This window comes from Myotis lucifugus, unplaced genomic scaffold (genome assembly GCF_000147115.1).
Source record: "Myotis lucifugus unplaced genomic scaffold, Myoluc2.0 scaffold_759, whole genome shotgun sequence".
Classification (NCBI taxonomy): domain Eukaryota; kingdom Metazoa; phylum Chordata; class Mammalia; order Chiroptera; family Vespertilionidae; genus Myotis; species Myotis lucifugus.
In genome coordinates, this window is record NW_005871807.1 from 40,594 (window position 1) to 60,378 (window position 19,785).

The window sequence follows — 19,785 nt, forward strand, 5'->3', positions numbered from 1 at the left end:
TTTAAAAAGTGCTGCCTTCTGTTTAAGTTCAATTCTTTCCACTTTGTTGTAGATCCCCTCCTGCCTAGATCTGGGCCTTATCAATTGTTCTGTCCACCTCGTCTACCTCTCCCTGTCCCAGCTGCATCCCCTACACCCTTACAGAGGTTTCATTGTAGAGGTGCAAGCCACTCTGACTCTCATTCAGATTATTTGGTAGTTGTGTGCATATTTCTCTCTCCTAGTAATTACAAGCTCCTGGAGGCCCAGACTGTGTTTTAGCTATCTCTAGCACTCTATAGTCCCAGGTCATCACATGAACTCAGTAAGGTATCCCCTGAATAAAGATAATATTACAAGATAAAATGTAATATTTGATTGGCAAGTGAGTTATTTAGAAAATAATTGTTTTAAGAAGTCTGAGGAAACATTGTTTTATCTTCATCTATAGGCATTTATTTTGCAAACACGGGGGAGATAGTGAGAAAGAGGAACTAGCATTTGCAAAGCCTGTGAATATGGTGCATTTGGGTGACTCTATAAGTTGTCCTGTTTGGTGATGAAAAAGATAGAGGCAGGGAGTGCCATGAGATTCACATGCTAGATGACTGGCTGCAATGCAGGATGGGTTGGTAGAGGCTAGAATGAAAAAATATTGACAAAGACATATTATCTTGACAAGAGTTAGCGATTGCACTTGGGAGGTGAGGGAGAAGGGTCATTCTTGCAGTATGGGTGTAGGTGGAAACAGTATCCACTGTTTTCTTGTTGACGGAAGGACACAGTGGTTAAGAGAATGATTCAGTGTCAGATCATCCGCCACCCTAGCTGTGTGCCCTCAGGCAAGCAAATTAACCTTTCTGGTCCTCAGACTCCTCATCTGAAAAGCTGTAACATGCCTAGCTCCTGCGGGATGCTAGGAGAATTAAATGAATTACTGAATGCCTCACTTGGAGCAGTCCCTGAATAAATCATAGCTATCACCAAGATTACCTTTCCTAACTTCCTTCTATGTTCTTTCTAAGTGCGGATGAGTAGAAATGAAAAAGGTAGGAGTGGTATGTTAAAAACCAGAGTATAATTAAATACAAAAGGCTTAATGGATCTGTTACTTTGTCTAAGACAAGGGACTGAGTAAATGGCCTTTGTATCTGGAACACATAGATGGGTCCATAAAACTGTAAACCGGTTCATAACAGTATATAACTAAAAAATACAATGTCTGAAAAATAAAATTTGTATCTATAGAAAAACCATATCAAAAGTACAGACTGAAGTATTGCTTAACACATGATTTTCAAGTTTACTCTTTTCTAACAGTTTTATGTATGGATTTTAGAGGCAGAGGAAGGGAGATGAGAGAAACATCGATTTGTTGTCCTACTTCTTCATGCATTCATGGCTGCTTCTGGTGTGTGTCCTGAGCGGGGACTGAGCCCGAAACTTCGAGTGTCTGCACCATGCTCTACCCGTCACCTACCCGGCCAGGGCAAGAATGACTCGTGTGTGTGTGTGTGTGTGTGTGTGTGTGTGTGTGTGTAAACAATAAGTGTAATATTTTGTAAGCATCATTTGTACACTAAACAAATGGAAAATAGCGTTTGGAACAGTTACATGGCCCCTCACAGGAGTGGGACCCGCCCCGCCCCATCCCGCACGAGAGAATAAACCCGAGAGGCAGGCCACTCGCCTTCAGGATTCAGCTCTCACCTCTCGTGTCGCATGAAAAGTCATCCTTTCACGACTGCTTTTTCAAATGCATCGATTCCTGCCATTCTTACAAGTGTTTTATCAAATGACAACAAACGGAGAAATGGTCTGTAAAGTGCGGAGCCTTAGCCAGATGAAAAGCCGTTTCCGTCACCGACGGCAGATGGGTGAGGTCCGGCGCTTCCCCAGCCCGGACACACCGCCTTTCCGGGAGCCAGGTCGGGGCCACCCGGCTCAGTGGAGCCGGTTACGCGGCAGCTGACCCGGCAGCCGAGCCTCCTTTTTCTCTTTTCGCCCCGCTCCTGCCGGCCCCGCAGCGGGGTCAGCCCCGCGTCCTCGGGCATCTGACCGGGCGCAACAAGCCGAGGGAAGGCCCAGCCAGCGATCGCTCTGCGCTCTGCTGCTCGCGCCTCCCGGTGGCCCGGAGCCGGGTCGCGCATGCGCGCTAGGGAGGCCGCGGAGCAGGCGGGGCCAACCGTAGCCGGCTGTCCCGCCGCAGCGCGCTGGTTGCTAGGAGTCGGCGACGCCTCTGCGAGCGGCGATGGAGCCGGGGAAGGTGGGTGCACACGGGCTCTGGGGAGTTCGCGGACCTTGGCTAGTTGGCCCATCTCCCCAGGGTCCAGGCACCCGGCGGCCCTGGGCTCGGGCCGGACTCCCGTGACCGCTTAGCCTCGGGGACTCGGATGGGCCGGGGCCCGTGTGCGGTTTACCGCCTCCTTTTACCCAGCGCTTAACGTGCACAGACTCCCCGACCTCTGTCTTCTGTCCTTTTCCCTCTCGTTTTCTTAAGTTATCCTGTAGCGTAAGGTTCCTGTGATTTGTTAGTAGGTTGATTTTTAAATCTGAAAACCAAGCATGTTATATGATTACATGCGCAGGATTCACTGCAGACCTACGTGTGATTGGGCCGAGAATGTCATTGTTGTTGACATTTCATGATCACTTTCAAAAGGAAAGCTCTCCTTTACCTTCACTTCGGGGATCTCTCTCTCTCTCTCTCCCCCGCCCCTCCCTTTTTTCTTTCTCCATCCTCTCTCTCTAGAACTCTGATTCAGTCTCTCGTTAAGTGTTGGACTGGCGGCTTGTATTTCCCATCTCTTTGCCTTTTTAAAAATATAGGTATATTAGGGGGATTTCTCCAACTTTATAGTTAGCTTTATTTACTTAAATGTTTTAGTTTGTTACATTTAATATTAAGAATTCTTGTTCTCATATTGCTTCTTTTGTAGCATGTTTTAATTTGTGCTTAAAAGATTTTTAATATCTTCCAGAGGATATAACTCTTATGCCTTTAGAAAAATAAAATAAATACTTCTGTTCATTTTCTTGGGTCATTTTCTCTATTTGTCTTGATTCTTTTCTCTCTCTTTTTAAAATCCCCGCTAAGGATATGCTTTTATTGAATTTAGAGAGATTGGAGGGGAAAGAGAGAGAACATCAATGAAAAACATCGATAGGTTGCCACGCCAGGGCCAGGGAGGAAACCCGCAGCCTCGGTATGTGCCCTGATGGGGAATCGAACCCGAAACCTGTTGGTGTACAGGACAATAGTCTCACCAACTGAGCCACCAGGCCAGGGTGATTCTTCTCTTTCTGATGTTGGTTTTTCTTAAATGCCTGACTGACCCTTCATATTTATGAATGAAGCACCAGCCTCCTTAAAGTAAGCTTTCTGAGTGTTGGGACTGCACTGATAGGCCGCAGAGGGACCTGGAAAAGGGAGGACTGTGTTGCCTATGCTTAGGCAGAGCCTTGAGGCAGTATGGACATTTATATTGTGAAGTAGCCAAAGAAACACATTCTGTAATAATTTATAGGTAATTTTAGATTAGTGAATAATTTTTAAAAATCTGTATGTCTGTTACCATTTATTCTGGTCGATAGACAGTAAATTCTTGCGTATTCAGGACTGATTGCCATTGACCAGAATGGCCTAATGAAAAGCAGCTTGCTAGAGCTTGCCAAATGATTATTTTAAACTTGGAAAATTCCAACTTTATACTTTTCTTTTTAGAGAAGAACCAAAGATGAAACATGGACAGCAGATGACCTCCGAAAACACCTTTGGGTAAATGTATTTCAAAGATTTGAGCTGGGGTCTGATTGGACAGTTTCTCCTGGTTCTCAGCCCTACACAACTTTGCTCCCACGTGGCTCATTTCAGGGGTGTTCTCGACTCATGTGGTTAGTAGCTCTGGGTCTGTGGTGGGAAAGGGTTTCCTAGCCCAGCCTGCATGTCACCAACTCTGGCTTCTTTCATGGTTCAGAGCCCAGGCTGTGTGTGTACATGTGTGGTGTGTGCATTGTGCGTGTCTGTGTGTGCGTGTCTGTGTGTGTGTATGTGTACATACGTGGAGAGAGGCTTGGGGATTGAGAGAGATCCCCTGAGAGTTTTATAAGGAAGGTCCTTGTTCTTGAATAGGACCTGGATGGGCCTAGTCTCAGAGACTGTGACACAGCTTCAGTACCTTGTTCTCTATTTTTTTTCTTTATGAAAATCTAAACTGAAAGAAGCTGTGAGTTCTCAAGGCTCACCCCAGGGCTTCCACAAGCCATTCCTGTGTGCCATTTAGTCATTGATTTGCATATTTATTCTGCTATTTCTTTTTTTTTTTCCCTTCAGTATCCTGTTTCTTTCTTTCTAATCTGGGTAGTGTTTTAGATTTGACTTGCCAACACATGGGAATATGTCTCCCAAGTGGGCGCTGGTCTGCAGTCATAGAAATGCTAAGTGTGACACCTCTGTGGCTGTGGAGGCTTCTCCTGCCCTTCCTGCTGGCGGGAGAGCAGGACACAGTGGCAGCTGGTGGTTTTGAGGCTGTCACGCTCAGAAACCCCTTCCTTTTTCTTGCTTTGGCTGCACAGTCGACACTTCCTAGAGAAGATAAGAAACACAAGGAAAAGAAGCTACATAAGGACTTGGAAACAGATGCCCCAGAGTCCAAGGAGCAGAAGCCCAGGGACCCAGACCGGGATGCCAAGCACAGGGAGAGGGTGGCAGACAGAGACCGCCATGGCTCCAGGGAGTATCCTCGTGGGGACAGAGACAAGGAGAAGCCACGGGAGAGGAGAAGGGACGCTCGGGACCTGGACAGAGAGAAGCTGAGGGACAAGGCCCGAGAGCATGACACAGAGAAGCACCAGAGCCGAGGCAAAGACCGGGAGAGGGACCGGGAGCGTGAGGGAGAGCACCGGGTGCGGAGGGAAGAGCCCAAGCCTGCGGCCAGGCACCACTGGCCTGAGCACAGGATGCGGTCAGGTGCGTGTCTGGGCTGTGGCCGTCCCAGGGCCAGGCATGTGGGCGAGCCCCTCTGCAGTGCTCACTCCCCACGTCGGCCTCACCCTGGCTTTGCGTTTGGTTGTGCCCCTGCTGAACTGTGTGCTTTGCAAGATGGTTGCCTTTTGGGTATTTTAGAACTCATTTCAATGAATGAAAGGAGTAACGATTTTCTCATGTACTAGAGTTTTACTATTGAAACATTCCCGATTAATTATCTTCGTAAATCTCAATCCACATTGTAGATAAACAAACATTATGCTCTTTTGTAAAAGAATTTCTCAGAAGTATCAGTTTTATTTTAAGCAATATTTAACAGTTTGTCCGAATGTTTAATTTGGTCCTTATCTTTGAAAATGTTGATTCTCTTCATTTTAAGCCTAATGACTTTTTTTCTTGGCAGATTCAAAAGTGAAAGTCTAGTTTTTCACTATTGGAGGGAGCTGTGTGTATTGTCACTGGGTGTGTGTGGCTCTGCTGGTCCCTTTGGCCTCTCACAGGTGGGGTGGGGGGCAGTGACCGGCTGTAGGTGGCGTTTTTCTGGACGCTGTGCTGCCCCAGCACCTCTGTTGGTGACGCAGGGCCCAAAGGTGCGTGCGTTGGGCTGGTGCCTCTGAGTTCCAGCAGCTAGGCTGCACCTGCCAGGTTGCCTCCTTAGCAGGTGCCACTGTCATCTCCTTTATTCCATTTTTGTATGTGATTTTTTAATTTTTAATTTATCTTTATTGTTGAAAGTATTACAGATGTCCCCCTTTCTTCCCCATTGACCGCTTGTAGCCCACCCCCACCCCTCACTCCAGGCCTTCCCCGCACTATTGTCTGTGTCCAGGGGTTATGCACATGTGCATACAAGGTCTTTGGTTAATCTCTTCCCAGCCACCCACCTACCCCTGTTGTCTCTCTGAGATTCATTTTTAGTTTAGATTCCAGGACTTTCCATTCTTGAGATTGTAGAATGTGGTCTAATAGAAGAATATGTTTTCATGTGTTAATACATAATTTTGTAATGCAGTATTTACAAAGACTTCAGCAAGATGTCTGAAGTTTGGGAATGTTAAAAGTATGTTTTCTTGCCCTCGCCAGTTTGGCTCAGTGGATAGAGCGTCGGCCTGTGGATTGAAGGGTTCTGGGTTTGATTCCAGTCAAGGGCACGTACCTCGGTTGCAGGCTCAATCCCTGGCCCTGGTTGGGACGCATGTGGGAGGCAACCAATCGACATTGATGTTTCTCTCTCTGTCTCTCCCTCTCGATTCCACTCTCTCTAAAAAAATCAATGGAAAAATGTCCTCTGGTGAAGATTAACAACAAAAACAAACAATAAAAGTATGTTTTCTTTTTATAGTAAGTAAAGTAAGAACTGACGAGAATGAGAGGAAGGATGAGAACTCTGAAAGAGGAGATGAAGAGAGAGAAAGAAGATACCGAGAAAGGAAGGTATGCATACCAGGCCCCAAACACTGCAAATCGATGACATGTTAGTGGTAGAGGCATTGGGGAAATTTTGTAACATAGACTTTGAGGCTTGGGAAGACACCCAGGGGGTAAGTTCTGCATTAAGTCATAATTATGTCCTTATGATCATTTCTGGAATCAAACTTGCTGGATCGGGGTAAATGTAGACGCCCCCATTTGCCTTATATAAAGGTTTTAGTTACTTATGTCCTCAGGGTCCTGTCCCTGTGTCCTCAGCAGATGTGTCCCAGGCGGTGTCCTGACTCAGGAGGACAGGCACGTGGCATTTGTACTCCTGTGGCAGGTGTGTCCTGCAAGCTGATGTCTGATACCTGTGGCAAACCCACCTGCTGCATTTGTTCCCTTTCTAGTGGAGTCCTTTTTTAAAAAAAAAAAAATGCTTCATTTTTGAAAGTATTACATATGTCCTCTTTTCCCCCCATAGACCCCCTCCAACCCGCCCCAGGCCCTCACCGCCCCATTGTCTGTGTCCATGGGCCATGCATATCTGCATACAATGTCCTTGGTTGATTATCTCCCACCCACCCACGCTCCACTGCCTTCCCTCTGAGATTCTGCACTCTGTTCCATGCTTCCATGTCTCTGGATACACTCCGTTCATCAGTTTATTTTGTTACTTAGATTCCACATAAGAGTGAGATCATGTGACACTTGTCTTTCTCTGACTGACTTACTTCACTTAGCATGATACTCTCCAGGTCCCTCCATGCTGTCTCAAAGGGTAAGAGATTCTTCTATTTTACTGCTGCACAGTATTCCATGTGTAAATGTACCACAGCTTTTTGTCCACTCATCTACTGATGGGCACTTGGGCTGTTTCCACATCTTAGCTATTGTAAATTATGCTGCTACTAGAGGCCCGGTGCACAAAATTTGTGCATGGGGTCGGGGTCCCTCAGCCTGGCCTGCACTCTCTCCAATCCGGGCACCCTAGGGGGATGTCTGACTGCTGGTTTAGACCACTGGCTCCTAACCACTCACCTGCCTGCCTGCCTACCTGATCACCCCCTAACCCCTCTGCCTGCCTGCCTAATCGCCCCTAACCGCCCTCTCCTGTGGCCCGATCACCCCTAACTGCCCTCCCCTGCTGGCCTGATCACCTCTAACCGCCTCTGCCTTGGCCCCCGCCACCATGGCTTTGTCCGGAAGGAGGACTGACAACCAGAAGATGTCTGGTCAACCCGGTCTAATTAGTATGTTACCCTTTCATTAGTATAGATGAACATAGGGGTGCATATATTCTTTCTGATTGGTGTTTTGCGTTTCTTATGATATATTCCTGGAAGTGGAATCACTGGGTCAAATGGAAGTTCCATCTTTAATTTTTTGAGGAAACTCCATACTGTTTTCCATAATGGCTTCAGCAGTCTGCATTCCCACCAGCAGTGTACGAGGGTTCCCTTCTCACCACATCCTCGCCAGCACTTGTCGTTTGTTGATTTGTTGATGGTAGCCATTCTGACAGGTGTGAGGTGATATCTCATTGTGGTTTTAATTTGCATCTCTCTGATGATCAGTGACTTTGAGCATTTTTCATATGTCTCTTGGCCTTCTGTATGTCCTCTTTGGAGAAGTGTCTATTAGGTCCTTTGCCCATTTTTTCATTGGGTTGTTTGTCTTCCTTCTGTTAAATTGTATGACTTTCTTATATATTTTTGATATTAACCCTTTATCAGATGTATCATTGCCAAATATGTTCTCCCATGCAGTAGGCTCCCTTTTTGTTTTGTTGGTGGTTTCTTTTGCTGTGCAGAAGCTTTATATTTTGATGTAGTCCCATTTGTTTATTTTATCCTTAGTTTCCTTTGCCCTAGGAGCTGTACCGTAAACATATTGCTATGAGAGATGTCTGAGATTTTGTTGCCTATTATTTCTTCTAGGGTTTTTATGGCTTCATGACTTACATTTAAGTCTTTTATTAATTTTGAGCTTATTCTTGTGTATGGTGTAAGATGGTGTCTAGTTTCATTTTTTTGCCAGTATCTGCCCAATTTTCCCAACACCATTTATTGAAGAGACTGCCTTGACTCCATTGTATGCTCTTGCCTCCTTAGTCAAATATTAATTGAGCATATTGGCTTGGGTCAATTTCTGGGGTCTCTCTTCTATTCCATCCTATATAATAAAAGTATAGTATGCAAATTGTCCCCTGACCAGAAGTTTTTCTGGGAGTTTGATGACCAGGGGATGGGGCCTGCCGGGGGAAGAGAGGTTGTACCCGATGGTAGCTGGCAGCTGCTAGGGACCCAACCAGTGTACAAATTTCATGCACTGGGCCTCTATTTGATCTATATGCCTGTTCTTGTGCCAGTACCAGGCTGTTATGATTAAGGTGGCTTTGTAGTTTAACTTGAAATCTGGTATTGTGATTCCTCCAACTTTGTTCTTCTTTCTCAAGATTGCTACAGCTATTTGGGATCTGTTTTGGCTCCATATAAATTTTTGGAGTATTTGTTCTAAATCTGTAAAATATGCTGTTGGTATTTTAATGGGGATGGCATTAAATCTGTGGATTGCCTTGGGTAGTATGGACATTTTAATGATGTTGATTCTACCAATCCATGAACACAGTATATTCTTCCACTTGTTTATATCTTTTTCTTTCTCTTTTTTCAACCTCTTACAGTTTTCTGAATACAGATCTTTTGCCTCTTTGGTTAAGTTTATTCCTACGTATTTAATTTTTTTTGTTGCAATGGTAAATGGGGCTGCTTGTTTACTTTCTATTTCTGAGAATTCATAGCTCCTATCTATAAAAGGCTAATATGCAAAGTGTCCCCTCAGGAGTTTGACTGGGAGACCGGGAATTCGATCACTCGCTTGATGTATGCTGACCACGGGTGGGGCGTGGAACGAAGGAAAGCCCCAGCCAGCAGCTGGAAGGCCCCAATTGGCCCTGATCGCCTGCCAGGCCTAGGGATCCTATCTGTGCACAAATTTCATGCACCCGGCCTCTAGTTGGTGTATAAAAATGCCATCGATTTATGGGTGTTGATTTTGTATCCTGCTACATTGCCAAATTCATGTATTAAATTTAGTAGTTTTTTGGTGGAGTCTTTAGGTTTTCTATGTATAATATCATGTCATCTGTGAATAATGACAGTTTCACTTTCTCCTTTCCCATTTGGATGCCTTTTATTTCTTATCTCATCACTGTGGCTAGGACTTCCATACTATGTTGAATAAGAGTGGACATCCCTGTCTTGTTCCTGTTCTTAGGGGAAATGGTTTTAGTTTTTGCCCACTGAGTATGATGTTGGCTGTAGTATTATCATATATGGCCTTTATCATGTTGAGATATGCTCCCTCTATTCCGACTTGCTGAGAGTTTTTATAAAAAATGGGTGTTGGATTTTGTCAGATGCTTTTTCTGCATCTATTAATGTGATCATGTGATTTTTGCCTTTCAATTTCTTTACATGAGGTATCCCATTTATTGATTTGTGACTGTTGTACCAGCCTTGCATCCCTGGATTAAATCCCACTTGGTCATGGTCTTTTTAATGTATGGCTGGATCCGATTTGCTAATATTTTTTTTAAATATTTTATTGATTTTTTACAGAGAGGAAGGGAGAGAGATAGAGAGTTAGAAACATCGATGAGAGAGAAACATCGATCAGCCGCCTCCTGCACATCTCCTACTGGGGATGTGCCCGCAACCCAGGTACATGCCCTTGACCTGAATCGAACCCAGGACCCTTCAGTCCGCAGGCCAACGCTCTATCCACTGAACCAAACCGGTTTCGGCAATTTGCTAATATTTTGTTGAGGATTTTAGCATCTATGTTCATCAAGAATATTGGCCTGTAATTCTCTTTCTTTGTAGTGTCTTTATCTGGTTTTGGAATTAGGATAATGCTGGCCTCATAAAAAGAGTTTGGAAGTGTTCCTTCTTCTTGGATTTTTTGGAAGTTTGAGGAGTATAGTGTTAGTTCTTCTTTGAATGTTTGGTAAAACTCCCCTGTGAAGCTGTCTGGACCTGGGCTTTTATTTGCTGGGAGTTTTTTGATTACTGCTTCTATTTCATCAGTTGTTATTGGACTAATCAGGTTTTATGATTCTTCCTGACTCAGTTTTGGGAGATTGTATTTTTCTAATAATTTGTCCATTTTATCTACATTGTCCAGCTCGTTGGCATATAGCTGTTCATAGTATTTTCTTACAATCCTTTGTATTTTTGTGGTGTCAGTGGTTACTTCTCTGCTTTCATTTCTGATTTTATTTATTTGGGTCCTCTCTCTTTGTTTCTAGATGAGTTTGGCTAACAGTTCATCAATTCTGTTTATCTTTTCAAAGAACCAGTTCTTGGTTTCATTGATTTTTTTTATTTGTGTTTTTTTTTTTTACTCTTCATATCATTTATTTCTGCTCTAATCTTTATTATTTCCTTCCTTCTACTTATTCTGGGCTTTTCTTTCTTTCTTTTTTTTTTTTTTAATATATTTTATTGATTTTTTACAGAGGAAGGGAGAGAGATAGACAGTTAGAAACATCGATGAGAGAGAAACATCGATCAGCCGCCTCCTGCACATCTCCTACTGGGGATGTGCCCGCAACCCAGGTACATGCCCTTGACTGGAATCGAACCTGGGACCCTCCAGTCCGCAGGCTGACGCTCTATCCACTGAGCCAAACCGGTTTCGGCTCTGGGCTTTTCTTATTGTTCTCTTTCTAGTTCTTTAAGATGTAGGGCTAAATAGTTCATTGTTGATTTTTCATGTTTTTTGAGGTAGGCCTGTAGTGCTATGAACTTCCCTCTCAGGACTGCTTTCACTGTGTCCCAGAGATTTTGGGTTGTTGTGTGCTCATTTTCATTGGTTTCTAGGAAGTTTTTGATTTCTTTTTTGGTCTTGTTGGTAACCCATTCATCCTAATAAAAGACAAATAGGGTAATTAACCGTACCTCTAATACGCTTCCCATTGCCTAATCAGGATGATATGCAAATTAACTGCCAACCAAGATGGTGGCTAATTTGCATACTGCAGGCAGGGTGGGACAGTGCCATCCTGCCTGCCCCACTGCCATCCGGGCCTGCTATCTGCGACCCGGGCGGCAGGCGGCCCGTATGGGACCTGACCCAGGGCTGGCGGGCGGGACCACAGCGATCCGCCACCGGCCATGCCCACAAACGGCCCTCCTGCACCTATCTGCCACCAGCCACGCCCACAAACGGCCCTCCTCCGGGGATCCAAGGCTGGCGGGTGCTAATGCACCCACCCGCCACCGGCCACGCCCACAAAAGGCCCTCCCGCGGGGATCCGAGGCTGGCAGGTGCTAATGCACAGATCTGCCAACACGCACACCTGGGCCGCCTTTGCCCTGTGCGAACTATGCAGCTGGGAGAGGGGAGTGGGGCCGCTGAGAGCAGGGCGGGAACTTCCCGGGGTTTGCATCAGGCAGCCCAGAGTGGAGTGCGAACTATCCCGACCGGTAGCTGCTTGCTCATTCACTTACTTGCTCATTCACTTACTCGCTCATTCATTCACTCATTCACTCACTCATTATTCACTCACTCAGCAGACCCTCTCAGGTCCCTGGCACCAGGCCAGGCACTGAAGTTGAAGCAGGATAAGACAGAGCTATGTCCTCAAGATGTTAGTAATTCAGTATGCAGCCAGGAGAGGGGTGCCAGGCCGCTGGGAGCAGGGCAGGAACTTTCCTGGGGTGGGCTTCAGGCAATGGGGAGTGGGGCCGGAACTTCTGCCGTGTTGCCATGGCAACGCAGCAGAAGTTCCTGCCCCTTAGCTGCTTGCTCATTCACTTATTCGCTCATTCATTCACTCATTCACTCACTCATTATTCACTCACTCAGCAAACCCTCTCAGGTCCCTGGCACCAGGCCAGGCACTGAAGGTGAAGCAGGATAAGACAGAGCTATGTCCTCAAGATGTTAGTAATTCAGTAGGGCGAAGCAGGCACATGAACGAGGCAGTTGTATGCACAGATGCAGTGTACTGGGTTTGGTGAGGGCTGTAACTAACGCCGACTTTGTTCTCTTGATAAAATGGGGCCTCGGGAGCCAGGCCGCCCCAAGCCTGTAGGCCTGTGCCTAGACCAGGAGTGGCTGGGGTCCTGGAACATGACAGAGGGTGCAGGTCGGGCTGAGGGGTCTGGCCCCACCCCTCACCCTCACCCCCGAGTGCACAAATTTTTGTGCACCGGGCTACTAGTCCTATCTAATAATAGACAAACATGGTAATTAACCGTAACTTCGCTACCCTCCCATTGGCTAATCAGGGCAATATGCAAATTAACTGCCAACCAAGATGGCGGCCGGCAGCCAGGCAGCTGAAGCAAACAGGAGGCTTGTTTGCTCCAGTGATTGAGGAAGCCAAGGTTCCCCGCCTGCCGCTGCCGGCCTCTGAGCTGCACTCTAAGAAACAATGTTGCAATTATAGAAGCTAAACAAACCCCAGAAACCTGCTTTCAGCCAGCCGGGCCTCAGAGCTGGAGTTGCAACAGTGTTTCAATTATAGAAGCCAAACAAATCCAGATACCTGCTTTCAGCAGCCGAGGTCTCAGAGCTGGAGCTGAGCCTCAGAGCTAAAGGCAGCTCTCAGTTCCAGTGACAGCCATAGAAGGTAAATAAATCCCAGAATAAAAAAAAAAAGAAAAAAAGGAGAGGTTGGGAGCTCAGTCACCCGCCAGCCTGAAAACGGCCCTCAGCCCCTCACCCAGACTGGCCAGGCACCCCAGTGGGGACCCCCACCCTGAAGGGGGTGTGACCAGCTTTTAACAGCCATTAGCCCCTCACCCAGGCTGGCCAGGCACCCAAGAGGGACCCCCACCCTGATCCGGGACACCCTTCAGGGCAAACAAGCCGGCCCCCACCCGTGCACCAGGCCTCTATCCTATATAGTAAAAGGGTAATATGCAAACTGACCCTAACAGCAGAAGGACTGGGAATGACTGGTCACTATGACACACACTGACCACCAGGGGGCAGACGCTCAATGCAGGAGCTGCCCTGTGGTGGTCAGGGCACTCTCACATGGGAGGAGCTCTGCTCAGCCACAGCCAGGCTGATGGCTACCAGTACAGCGGTGGTGGTGGGAGCCTCTCCTGCCTCCTCAGCAGTGCTAAGGATGTCCGACTGCAGTTTAGGTCTGCTCCCCGCTGGGAAGTGGACATCCCCTGAGGGCTGCCAGGCTGCCAAAGGGATGTCTGATTGCCATCTTAGGCCCAATCCCCCGGGGAGCGGGCCTAAGCCAGCAGGTGGACATCCTCCGAGGGGTCCCAGACTGCAAGAGGCCATAGGCTGGGCTGAGGGACCCCCCCCGAGTGCACAAATTTTTGTGCACCGGGCCTCTAGTTGTTTAATAACATGCTATTTAGCCTCCATCTGTTTGAATGTTTTGGGTGTTTTTACTCTAGGTGATTTCTAATTTCATTTCACTGTGATCTGAGAAGATGCTTGATATGATTTCAATCTTCTTGAACTCGTAGAGACTTGTTTTGTGCTCCAACTTGTGGTCTATCTTTGGTAATGATCCATGTGCACTTGAGAAGAATGTATATCCTCCAGCTTTGGGGTGAAATATTCTATAAATGTCATTTAAATACATCTAATCCAGTGTGTCCTTTAGAGTCACTGTTTCATTGATAATTTTTTTTTTTTGATCTGGAAGATCTATCCAGTTAAGTCAGTGGGGTGTTAAAGTCCTCTACTATGACTGTATTGTTGTTGATCTCTCACTTAAAGTCTTCTAGAAGTTTTTTATATATTTAGATGATCCTATATTGGGTGCATATAGTTCAGGGGGCACAGAGAACTTGGGTGTTTACCAGGGTTATGTTCTCTTGTTGGATCAATCCCTTTAGTATTATGTAGTGACCTTTGTTGTCTCTTGTGATACCCTTCATTTTGAAGTCTATTTTGTCTGCTCTGAGTATTGCTACTTCAGCTTTTTTTTCTTTTTCATGTTCCTGGAAAACTTTTTTCCAGCCCTCACTCTCATCCTGTGTGTGTCTTTTGTTCTGAGGTCGGTCTCTTGTAGACAGAATATAGTTGAATCATGTTTTTGTATCCATTCAGCTACCCTATACCTTTTGATTGGAGCATTTAATCCATTTACATTTAGGGTTATTATTAATAGGTACTTATTTATTGCCATTTTAATTCTGTATGACTAGGTTTCTCTCTCTGTTTCTTCTTCTCACTACATCTATCCCTTTAGCATTTCTTGTAATGCTGGCTTGTTGATGATGTACTCTGTTAACCTTTTTTAAATTTTTTTTTTTGTCTGGGGAGCTCTTTATTTGACCATCTATTTTGAATGATAGCCTTGCTGGATATAGTAATCTTGGTTTCAGATCCCTGCTTTCCATTACCTTGAGTACTTCATGCCATTCCCTTCTGGCCTGTAGAGTTTCTGATGAGAAATCAGGTGTCAGTCTTATGGGAACTCCTTTGTAAGTAACATTTTGCTTTTCTCTTGCTGTCTTTAAGATTCTCTCTTTGTTTTTAATTTTTGGCATTTTAATTATGAAGTGTCTGGTCATGGGCTTGTTTGGGTTCTTCTTGCTTGGGGTTCTCTGTGCCCCCTGAACTTGTATGACTTTTTCCTTTACCAGGTTAGGGAAGTTTTCTTTCATTATTTCTTCAAACATGTTCTATATCTCTTTCTCTCTTTCTGCCTCTTCTGGCACACCTGCTATTTGAATATTGCTATGTTTCATGTTGTCCCATTGCTCCCTTAAGCTGTTCTCCTGTTTTTAAATTGTTTTTTTTCTTTTTGGTTCTCTGATTGATTTTTTCAACCCTGTCTTCTAATTCAGTGATTCAATCCTCAGCTTCCCCTAATCTGCTGTGTATTCCTTCCAATGTCTTCTTTATTTGTGCTATGTCATTCTTTATTTCTGTTTTCATGGTTACTATATCTTATCTCATGCTACTGAGCATCTTTATCATCATTACTCTGAACTCTGTATCAGATAAATTTTTTATCTCCATTTCATTTATCTCTTCTTCTAGAGCAGTGGTTCTCAACCTGTGGGTTGCGACCCCTTTGGCGGTGGAACAACCCTTTCACAGGGGTCGCCTAAGACAGTGGTCAGCAAACTGTGGCTCGCGAGCCACATGCGGCTCTTTGGCCCTTGAGTGTGGCTCTTCCACAAAATACTGACTTCTGTGCATGGGCCACAAAGTTTCAATTTCACTGTACATGCGCGCCCGCACGTGGTATTTTGTGGAAGAGCCACACTCAAAGGGCCAAAGAGCTGCATGTGGCTCGTGAGCCACAGTTTGCCAACCACTGCCCTAAGACCATCCTGCATATCAGATATTTACATTACGATTCATAACAATAGCAACATTACAGTTATGAAGTAGCAACGAAAATAATTTTATGATTGGGTCACAACATGAGGAACTGTATTTAAAGGGCCAGAAGGTTGAGAACCACTGTTCTAGAGAATTATCTTGTTCTTTCATTTGAGGGTTGTTTCTTTGTCTCCTCATTTTGGCTGCCTGTGGCTATGTATTAGGTAGATCTGCTACGCCTCTCAATCTCTAGTGCAGGACAGTGTCAAACGCCATTTCTTACTAATTAGATCAGGCAAAGATTCAAAGCCTCTAGAGCAGTGGTTCTCAACCTTCCTAATGCTGCAACCCTTTAATACAGTTCCTCATGTTGTGGTGACCCCCAACCATAAAATTATTTTCATTGCTACTTCATAACTATAATTTTGCTACTGTTATGAATCGTAATGTAAATATCTGATATGCAGAATGTATTTTCATTGTTACAAATTGAACATAATTAAAGCATAGTGATTAATCACAAAAACTATGTTCTTTTCTTAGGCGACCCCTGTGAAAGAGTCGTTCGACCCCCAAAGGGGTCGCGACCCACAGGTTGAGAACCGCTGCTCTAGAGATTGCCTCTGTCTACAGATGGATAGGATTTTTGTCTTGAATTGCGCTCAGGCAATTGTCTACAGGTGTGGTGAGAGTTTTGTTCAACAGGGTGGGGCAATTGCTTCTACCTGGAGGATAGTTGTTATTCTCAGTCTCTTCTCTGCTCTGTGGGGCAAGGTGTTTTCCAATAGAGTGGGTCAACTCTCTTCCCCCAGGCAAAGCCACCTGTATAGCAAATGTCTTCCTGAGAAAGACGGCCTCCATAGCATGAGGGAATGACTCAGCATAGAAAACCAGGGTGTCTGCCTTCTGAGCTCTTAGCCCAGAGCCCCCGATCCTGGCTTCTAGCACAGCTCCAGTCCAGTCCGCTCTCCCTCTGCCAGAGCACAAGGTGGGTGGCTACACAGGGAATTTTGTGCATTGGCTCTTTAAGGGAATGCCTGAATTTCTAGCTCTCTTCCTGGCAGGCAGCAGCCCGCTGCTTTTCACAGCCGGATGTTAGGTGGGTACTCTCTTAGTTCTGGTGCTCTCTGCTGGGGGGCCCAGCTTGGGGATTAGACCCTGGAGTTCTCAGTGGCTCCCCCCACAGCTGAGATATCTCTCCTGGACTTCATCTGCTGTCTGTGGGCACCCGTCCAGCCCTTTTACCAGTCTCTACCCCTCCTACCAGTCTCTATGCCGTCTCCACTTTTGGTCCTCAGGTATCAGGGTTCTGTCCTATGTCTCCTCTGTTGATTATTCAGGAAGTTTTTCTGTGTTTTAGTTGTAATTCCAGTTTAGTCTTGAGAATGTGTCTGTGCAGCATCTACTTACTCCGCTTCCATTTTAATCTCGAGTCCTTTTCATTTAAGGGCACTTTAAGGATTAACTCTGCTTTTCATTGTTGTCGCTACTCTTTGTGTTTTTTGAATTTCATTTGTGGAATCTTCATACTTTAAGTTTAAAGTTATGAAGTGGTCGATGTATAGTGCACCTTCCCCACACCATGTGTTTTGTTTTGAGTCCTTATAATTGAATAGTCACCTGTGTTTTGTTTTGGGTCCTTATAATTATTTTAGCACTTGAATCTTTAATCCCATAGAATTTATTCTGGTGGCAGGCGTCTGATTGATGAAACTGAGGAGTTTTGTCCAGGACTTATCTGCATGTTTTCTTGGAAAGTGTGTCCCCTGGAGATGAGCAGGGTGGGGGCATGGGGACTGCCAGCGACCACCAGAGGAGAGAAGCATGGGGGATGGGGATGAGGGGGAGCCACACAGTCAAAAGCCTGGGCCTGGAGCAGGCGACCAGGGAGTGCTAATTGGTGTGAGCAGAGGTTTGTGGGGTCATGATGCTCCCAGAGCTGGGAGTTTGAGCCCAAACACTACACACTGACAACATGTCCTGCATACCAGCAACCATGGCCTGAGATGGGCGTCATGTTACCACTGAGCATCCACGTGGTCTGAGGTACAGTGATGGCAAAACCATGGCGCCTGGTCTTTTTTTTTCTTTTAATATATTCTATTGATTTTTTACAGAGAGGAAGGGAGAGGGATAGAGAGTTAGAAACATCGATGAGAGAGAAACATCGACCAGCTGCCTCCTGCACACCCCCTGCTGGGGATGTGCCCGAAACCAAGGTACATGCCCTTGACCGGAATTGAACCTGGGACCTTTCAGTCCGCAGGCCGACTCTCTATCCACTGAGCCAAACCGGTCAGGGCGCACCTGGTCTTAAATGTCCCTGTGTGTGAGGCCCAGGGGTGCAAACTGCCTCAGAGACAGCCTGTGGGGCAGCCTATGGAGAGATTGTCACAGGAGAGCCTGCTCTTGGTGCAGCCTGGGATGTGCTGGAGTTGGGGGATGACTGACGTGGTGAGGGGCCCATAGAGAAGTCTGGATTGTACAGGGATTTGAGTCTTGTTCCCACATCAGGAGGAGGGCGGTGGGCTGCAGGGTTGTGCCACCCTGCAGGTGGGTAGCCAGTGAAGCAGCGGGTTTTTCTTTGTGGAGCGTGTCATCAGGGAGTGTGTGGAAGGTCCCTGCAGGATAGAGGGCTGCAGGGAAGTGGCGGTTTGGCCTTCCTCGCCTTTGTCAGAACATGCACAAAAGACAGCGTGTGCGTCTCCTGTGCTCATGCACCTTTCTCCGTGTCCTTTCATAGTTGCAGTACGGTGACAGCAAGGACAACCCCCTTAATTACTGGCTTTATAAAGAGGAGGGTGAAAGAAGACACAGGAGGCACAAAGAGGCTGATCGAGGGAAGAAGCATCGTGATAAAAGCAGCACCAGGGAAAAGAGAGAGAAGTCCTCAAAAGAAAAAAGCAACTCGCTCTCCAAAAATGAAGGGGAGAGAAGACACAAAGAGAAAGCACATAAAGAAGGCTTTCACTTTGATGACGAGAGGCACCGAGGTAGCATGGACAGAAAAGAGAGGTCATCGAAAGAGGAGCATAGGAAAAGAGAGCTCAAGGTGCGTGTCCTGGTGCTGCTTGCCCTGGGTGCCCTGTAGCAGGAGCACGGCTGCCTAGCCCGGGCGGGACTGTGCTGAGTCATCACCGTGTAAGACACGGTTCATGTCTGTGTTGCATGGTCAGTACATAGAGATTCCTGACCTAGGAGATAGGAAGCATTTTTGACACATTCAGAAATCTGTCATAAAATTTTGAAATTTAACAGAGAAAGCTGATATTTTATTTATTTATTTATTTATTCATTCATTCATTCCTCACCCGAGGTTATTTTTTCCATTGATTATTAGAAGGAGTACAAGGAACAGGGAGAGGGGGAGAGGGAAAAGAGAGAAACATCGATGCGAGAAAGACACGTTGATTGGTTTCCTCCCTGGGGCCAGGGATCGAACCTGCAATCAGATATATTCACTTGACCGGGAATTCAACCAGAGATTGACCCTTTGGTGGGTGGGCCGACACTCTAACTACTGAACAACATCGGCCAGGGCCCCCTGTCAGCCTGCCTATCCTTGGCCATTTCTACAATCTAATGCATTTTATTTTAAACCATTTGTTAATGTAAGAGAAGATTATTAAAATTCTTTTTCTACAGGTGCATAGATCTGTGAAATAGCCACATTCCATATATTTGAAAGTTTAATTTTAAGCAGTGTAATGAACTAGTCCTACTTTTCTAAAAAGAATATGAAATTGATAAGTATAACTTTCAATTACTTACTGAGCTACTACACTTTTAATATATCGACTTTTGTTCATCCCTCTTACATAATTACCTGACTAAAAATATGTATGGCATAGCTGCTGCTGTTAAATTTTGAGCCCATAAGTGTTTTACAGAGTTTATTAATTACAGTCAATTCATTTTGATTTACTAATGAATGGTTATGGAATTTTTTTCTTTTACAGAATGTTGAACACAGAAACCAGGGTGGCAGTTCAAAGAGAGATGGGACTGGTGGCCAGTAAGGAATACGTGTTCTTTGGCTAATTATTATGCACTAGAGGCCCGGTGCATGAAATTCGTGCACA

The 19,785-nt window shown here is 45.6% G+C and overlaps 1 protein-coding gene and 1 long non-coding RNA gene across 6 annotated transcripts in view; one reads left to right on the plus strand and one right to left on the minus strand.

Moving 5' to 3' along the window:
* Positions 1-412: 412 nt before the first annotated feature.
* On the minus strand, positions 413-2,114 carry LOC106695000. Its single transcript, XR_001346091.2, has 2 exons — positions 1,690-2,114; positions 413-618 (listed from the first exon to the last, which is right to left on the minus strand). It is a non-coding gene; the product is annotated as an uncharacterized LOC106695000 (long non-coding RNA).
* A 39-nt stretch (positions 2,115-2,153) lies between these two features.
* WDR60 (WD repeat domain 60) overlaps positions 2,154-19,785 on the plus strand; it is a 61,483-nt gene continuing 43,851 nt past the window's right edge. For 2 of the 5 annotated variants that reach the window (XM_023746909.1, XM_023746910.1), the window contains exons 1-6: positions 2,154-2,245; positions 3,704-3,757; positions 4,555-4,948; positions 6,309-6,400; positions 18,447-18,755; positions 19,663-19,718. In XM_023746909.1, coding sequence (XP_023602677.1) covers positions 2,231-2,245; positions 3,704-3,757; positions 4,555-4,948; positions 6,309-6,400; positions 18,447-18,755; positions 19,663-19,718 — 920 coding nt within the window. In that variant the 5' untranslated portion in view covers positions 2,154-2,230. Of the gene's footprint in view, positions 2,246-3,703; positions 3,758-4,554; positions 4,949-6,308; positions 6,401-7,144; positions 7,161-18,446; positions 18,756-19,662; positions 19,719-19,785 lie in introns of those variants that run through there. The other 3 variants (XM_023746911.1, XM_023746913.1, XM_023746912.1) reach the window with 3 other exon arrangements.